General features: G+C 40.0%; 1 protein-coding gene across 1 annotated transcript in view; it reads left to right on the plus strand.

Annotated features, from left to right (window-relative positions):
- The first annotated feature begins 5,070 nt into the window (after positions 1–5,070).
- The window catches only part of b4galt1l (DP-Gal:betaGlcNAc beta 1,4- galactosyltransferase, polypeptide 1, like), a 22,078-nt gene continuing 19,962 nt past the window's right edge, over positions 5,071–7,186 (plus strand). The window contains exon 1 of the mRNA XM_080525878.1: positions 5,071–5,893. Coding sequence (XP_080382004.1) covers positions 5,563–5,893 — 331 coding nt within the window. The 5' untranslated portion in view covers positions 5,071–5,562. The remainder of the gene's footprint in view (positions 5,894–7,186) is intronic.

Below are 7,186 nucleotides of genomic sequence, written 5' to 3' on the forward strand. Positions count from 1 at the left end.
CGCGAGTTAAAACACGAATGGAAAGTGATGGGATTGGGATCACAATATTTTCTCTTATTTTTGCTGAAATCAAAGGCTAAACATGATTTGTACTACCAATGTAGTTGACAACACTTCTAGTATACGTACATATCAACTGAGTTTCATGAGGGGAGTCATTCAAATACTTATTGGCACTTAAAGATGTTGCGATAGATAGATTTTTCTGATGTCTAAGTTCATATCGTGTGTGTTTAGATGTATTTGTAATGTTTGATGGATATGTTTATTCTTTCTGTAAACAAATTATCCTGATATCAAAAATAGAAAGAGAAAGTAACGGTAGACTTGATTGCTACTATTTGAAGAGGTCTAAAAGAATTGCAGACACCAGGAAGAAGTTATGCTTTGTATGTCTTCCACCCAGAATCACACTGCTGAGGAGAGAATAAAGTGATTTAAAGAAGTTGTTGCCTGTCCATCCTTCAACTGATTGACAATCAGTAAGCAGTAGTGACTTGTGAAACTAGTTGTTCTGCTTACAGCCTAAGCAAGAATTCCTCAGACATGGTATCGTGTCAACAGGAAACGGGTATCATAAAAACTTGTTGTATTGGTAAGATGCCCTGAAGGTCATAGTTGTGGTGGGTTGGGGCCACATACATGGAAGCTGTTGTATTGTAAGACGCCCTCGGTCATAGTTGTGGTATGTGGTGGTTCCACATACATGGAATCTTCTACTTAACTATGAGCTTCAGGGTATCATACCAGTACAACAGGATGGTCTGAGTGAATAGCCATTATCTAGCACACAACATCACATTAAAGCACATAGGAAGAATGAGAATCGAGTATCAACAAAAGAACCAATTTAACTGTTTCAAAGCAACATATGACTAAGTTTTAATTATATATTCACATGCATCAAGGACAACATGGGAGACTGGTGGCCATGGGCCTAACCCGAGTAGCTCAAAGGACATCTTGGCGAGGTTGTGATTTCTTCAGGATGTCCGCCAGGCATGCTCATTCAACTGTAAATAGGTCTGTCTACATGGTTTTAGTGGGGTAGAACTAGTAGCCAAGAGTTTTCAAGTTTCATGTTTCAAATTTAAAGTTATGTCACGAGTGTAAGAGAGTAAAATTCGTAGGTTTCGGTTCCTGACATTGCAGCACAAGACAATATGGCAATAGGCAGGATAAGTCAATATAAATAAAGTGACAATAGAACAAGACATAAGTGAGACATTTGGACAAGTGACAGTTGTGGGACACAAATAGACAATAACAAAGTTATAACATATATAGTACAAATAGTAAAATAAAATAAATAATAAGTAGAATGTCATGAGTATTGCACTCTGTGGCAGTGGGTGTGAGAGGTAGTATTGAGTAAAGTGACTGTGTCCTTAAGGGTAGGTAGTCCGTATACATGGTTTGTGCTTGGGGATGATAGTCAATTGTCCTCAGTGGGCTTGTTTATGAGCCTGATCGCCTGGGGGAAGTAGCTGTTGGTTAGCCTCTGAGTTTTGGCCCTGAGGCTCCGGAAGAGGCTTCGTCTTTTGGATGGCAATGGTCTGAACAGACTGTGGTTGGGGTGGCTGGGGTCTTTGATGATCCTCCGGGCTTTGCTGACACACCGTTTGTTGTATACAGTATATCCTAGATGGAGGGAAGCTTACATCCACTGATGCGCTCGGCTGTCCACACCACCACACATGAGAGTGCATTGCTGTGTAATCATTCTATGAATGTGTTCTGCAGGTCTCTTTCTTCAAATTCCCATATATATTATACTGTCAGAGCTGCAGAATCACTCCCCATCTTCCACCAGAGATTGAAGACCCATCTCTTCAGGCTACAGCTTAACTGTCCCTCCTGAGACATCTACTACCCCCCTGTACTGTTTCTCCTGTGTCATAAAAATAAATAAATAACTTCCTCCTTCTAGCACAACGACTGCCAATGGCCCCTGGCCTGAGCATAGATAACTTTTTCCTGCTGTGACTGGTGGATAGATTATTAACTTACTTAGTCAACTGTATTTGTTATAAGTCGCTTTGGAATAAGGCGTCTGCTAAATGCAAAAAAATAATATGTAAATGTAAATGTATTATGTTCTCAGTTGAAACGAATTATTCGGCCTACGCAAGAATTCCTCAGACATCGTTCATGACAAATCAGGTTTCATAAAAACTCTAATCATTCCTGTTGTATTGGTATCACACCCTTGAGGGCATTCCAATTTCATTCATTGTTCCGTTCTAAAAACTAAGACACCTAGGAGGTAGTTTAGTTTAGTTTATTGTTTATTTCACAGGGACAGTGCATATTAAAATACATATGAGACACAAATGCAATATGCCGGAGTTAGCCAATAAGGCTAGTTTAAGTCCGTAGTCCCTGGCCAGATGTTCAGTTGGCACTTGGAAACCTAAAACAATAAAAACAATTAAAATCAACAAATCAAGTACTGGTTAGGCAGGCATAAAAGCAACACACATATTACATAGAGGCACAGACATCAAAGCCGAACATAGTGGCCTTACAAGCCACATGCACATTACAGGGATAAAAGCACATAGAGCTACATTTCAGTCAGCATTCACCAGGACAGGGTACATCACAGGGCGGCACACAACGGTGAAGCACAGCATGGGCACTACAGACACAGACATAGACATAAGGTTACGTAGACAAGACAGTGGGACAGCATGGCAATGAAAGGCACAGGCAAGCAGCTCAGCACTGTCACATTCATAGGCATTTTAGTGTTGGCAGATTTGGTGTGTTATGAGCCAAAGCTTTAGCTGTCGAGAGAAGGCTGTGTATGTGGTGGGTTCCCTGATGTGATTTGGTAGGGTGTTCCATTCTTGTGCAGCTTTAAATGAGAAAGCAGACTGACCAAAGGTGGACTTCCTCAGTGGGACAATACAGTTCCCTCTTGCGACTCCTGAATGAATGAATGAATGAATGAATAAATGGTCTTTATTGTCATTGATATAGTACAGGTACCAAACAACGAAATTTGGGAGGGGGGGCTCCCCTGGTGCTAGGAAAAAAAAAACTAAAAACAAGAAGGGAAAAGAGCTGGTTTACATAAATAAAGGCTATGTACACTATCCACTATACTATACTATACAAATAAAACACTGTGCTGTACTCTATGCTATGCTATACCTATTCTAACATTTCCTATTCTCTGAACCTTATGTACCCTAGGGTTGTCATATTGCACATAGTGTTATTGCACATTCATTTAAAGTGTCGCAGTTTGCAGGTTTGAAATGTACACAGTTGTGTTTCAGTATTACACTTGATTTCAATCTAGTAGCTGCCATCAATTTGTCTAGATTGTCCAGGGCCTAGAACCTAGGTCTTTGCTGTGTTCAGGGCCTGAATGGCCCTGGGGTAGAAGCTGAGCTTCAGTCTGTTTGTCCTTGCGAACATGGTCCTGAACCGCCTGTTCGAGGGCAGCCGAGCAAAGTGTTCGTACCCAGGGTGGGAGGGGTCTCTGGAGATCTTGGAGGCCTTCCTGAGGCAGCGTGTGTTGTACAGCTCTTCCAGAGAGGGGAGGGGGGCGCCGGTGATCTTCTGGGCCGATCTCACGACTCTCTGTAGCGCATTCCTCTCTGCGGCTGTGCAGCTGGAGAACCACACGCAGATGCAGTAGGTGAGGATGCTCTCCACTGCGCAGCGGTAGAAGGTCACCAGCATCTCCTGTCCGATGTGGTCTTTCCTGAGGACTCTCAGGAAGTAGAGCCGCTGTTGTGCCTTCTTGATGATGGCTGCTGTGTTGATCTTCCAGGACAGGTCATCCTGTATGTGTACATACTCCTCTTGTTATCTGACTAGTGTGTGCTCGTTGTTTTACAAAGCCACTGACAGGAGGTGGGGCCAGATTGTGGAGAACTTTGTAGACTAGAAACAAGTTGGCATACTTGATTAGATTGTCCCAGCTGAGAAGGTTTAGTTGTTTCAGTATGTGGCAGTGGTGAAATCTGTTTGTTTTTTGGTCAAGAGTTTTCATGGATTGTTTATATAGTGATTCTAGAGGCTTCAGGGTTGTGCTGCTTGTCTGTGACCAAGTGGTTAGGCAATAGATGGTGTGAGACATAATCATGGCGTTCATGAACATTTTGGCTGCTTCAAGAGACATACAGTTGCGGTAAAAGGTAGCCTTTTACCCAAAACAATGTTTACAATGTTACTCCTCCGAGCTGAACAGATGAGGATATTTCAGCACAGACATTTCGTGACGTTAGAATTATAAGGTTCTCCATTTTTGTCAACATTTTGTTTTTTACATAATCTGATCCATTGGTGTTTATTAATGCCTGTGTGGTGTTATTTCTAAAATGTTGACATTTTTGAGTTAGTAACACTCAATATCTCTGAACTGCCCTAAACGGAGATAGAACCTTATAATTCTAAGCTCACGATTTTTCAGTGTTACAACTGATTTTTTTTATTTTTTATAAAAAAATGATATTCTGGTTTTACAGTGACACACTTGTGTGTACAATGTACTATTGTTAGCTAGTTAAAAGCAGGTTGGGTAGCCTACTTAGTGTATCTCAGCAACATCGCTCTAGAGTCAAACTCACCTGATATGCATTCTGGAAGTGTGCCAGAGTGGTACCAGAGATGTTTTGAAGTCTTTGAAAAAATAGTTCAGTACAGCCTATTATTCTGTGGCAATACCATTTCATAGTAATAATTAGGATATACGAAGAACTACAAACCCTACTGGGGCATCACTATACCAAATATGATATGGTTGTGATTGATATATATATTTGGCAACATTATTACTAGCATATTTGTGTTGGTTACATACTTGATCCCTATTTACCATCTTTAAATGCAAAATAAAGTTGAAGTTGGGTGCTCTTATTTTGTAGAAGTCCTAATTTACATACATTTACATTGACTGGAAGTAGATAGGCGGAGTTCAACTCTCGGGGCTCAGAGAACGCACGTCTGCTGTCAGAGGAAATTCACGTTTCTTTTCAAATTGTTACTATGACATCTTCAAAGTCACTTCCTTAATCCTGGACGGCGTCCTTTTTGGATAGAATAGCATTAGACCTGGTCTAAATGTGACGAGAGTGTACCGTACACGGAATCAACCGGTCTGTGGGGATAACTGAGTGGAAAGTTGGTCGGTTGCCTTCGCTGAGACACCGTCAGTGATAACTAACACCGTTAGTTACACAGTCAATCGGGATAGCGGTGTTCTATGGGCAGAACTCGAGAGGTCTTTTTCTATATCGAGTGAACTTCTTTCTTTTGACGGAGCACGACCCAAAAATATTAGAAAGCATTATCACTTAGCTGGGCAACTTTGTATGAAGTTGTCTCGGGCGAAATGGACATTTTTTTGACCAGTTAGCATGCTAGCGGTGCGCTAGCCAGGCAAGCTAGCGAGTTGATTTAACATCCGTGGAAATTGAGTGTCGCGTCGCGTCAGACATCAGTGGGGATTAAGTGTCGCGTCAGACAGTTAGTGGGAGTCGTCTGGTTGGTGTTAGAAGATAGTTTTGATCGGTTGTCCATAAGTTTAAACTAGCACAGATAAATATGGTGCGAGATCCAACGGTGAATTTCAGTCTTCTTCATAGGACATGCAAGCTGGTTGTCCTGCTTTGCATTCTGCACATTTCTGTCGCTCTCATATTTTACGTGAGGTCTTTAGATATTCGGTCAGCGTTTGTTCAAAATCAACAATTGCAAACGACCAAACACACAGAAGCCACCGCCGAGGTTACGGCCATAGACTCCAGCCCTAAACCTCCTCTACCAGGAGACACGGCCAGAGAGGCTGGACCAGACGACACGATCACCGGCGTTCTCACCGTTGAACAGTCAGTCAAACAACTGGAAACATGCCCCGAAACATCCCCACTTCTTGGTAAGTACTACTTTGGCATAAGTCATGTTGCATATCATTACATTGCACTTAAAATAAACATCGAGAAGAATGTCGATCCGCTGTTATACAGCTTAGTTTAGTACAGTTTAGTGGTTGAATAAACAAGTCTATTTAAAAAAGGGGGAAAAAAAGAAAACTTGACTTGTGTTCCACTTCCATACATAAACTCATCGATGACTACCATGAGTCGTTACATCAGAGATAGTAAGATGTGTCCAGTTTTTGACATTGGAATTAAAAGAGTCAGTTTCTACACTCTAAATGTTAGAAGTCTTCGTCCAAAAAAACTAGACCAAGACTTAATAGTTTTACCTACAACGCAGAACGAAATGTATTAATGCTTTCTCTAGCTAGCAGAATCAGAATGGACTTTTATTACATCCAATGTACAGTACAGGCCAAACGTTTGGACACACCTCATTCAATGCGTTTCCTTTATTTTCATGACTATTTGGTACATTGTAGATTCTCACTGAAGGCATCAAAACTATGAATGAACACATAGGAATTATGTATTTAACAATAAAGTGTGAAATAACTCTAAATATGTCTTATATTTTAGATTCCTCAAAGTAGCCACCCGTTGCTTTTTTGTTGTTAATAAAATCTATAATAATCATATTAAATATAATATGTGTTAATAATAATATGTTATTATATATATATATATAATATTATTATAATATAATATTATTAACAACAACAACAATTTATTTTATTAACAACAAAAAAGCAAAGGGTGGCTACTTTGAGGAATCTAAAATATAAGACATATTTAGAGTTATTTCACACTTTTTTGTTAAGTACATCATTCCACATGTGTTCATTCATAGTTTTGATGCCTTCAGTGAGAATCTACAATGTAAATAGTCATGAAAATAAAGGAAACACATTGAATGAGAAGGTGTGTCCAAACTTTTAGCCTGTACTGTACATTGTACACGAGAGTAACATTCTTAGGCTCGGGTTCTTAGACATTGCCATTGACGCAGATACAAAATCAACAATAATAAATAAAGTAAAATAAGTAAGGTAAGTAATAATATGACACTGGAATTCATGGTGAACATTCTGACTTCGGTTAAACAGATATTGAATTTAAACCTCAGTGCATCCTTGAATTGTGTTGCCTGTTTTAAGACCCCATTTGATGTTTTTGGCAGACTGGACTGTATTTTTGAAATACTATCACAGCATGTGTATTCTGAATTGGGGACTATGGGTGACCTAAATCTATGGTGACCAATTTCAACATTTAGACTTTAACATTTA

The sequence above is a fragment of the Nansenia antarctica genome (genome assembly GCF_963989245.1).
Source record: "Nansenia antarctica genome assembly, chromosome: 3".
In the NCBI taxonomy this organism is placed as follows: Eukaryota; Metazoa; Chordata; class Actinopteri; order Argentiniformes; family Microstomatidae; genus Nansenia; species Nansenia antarctica.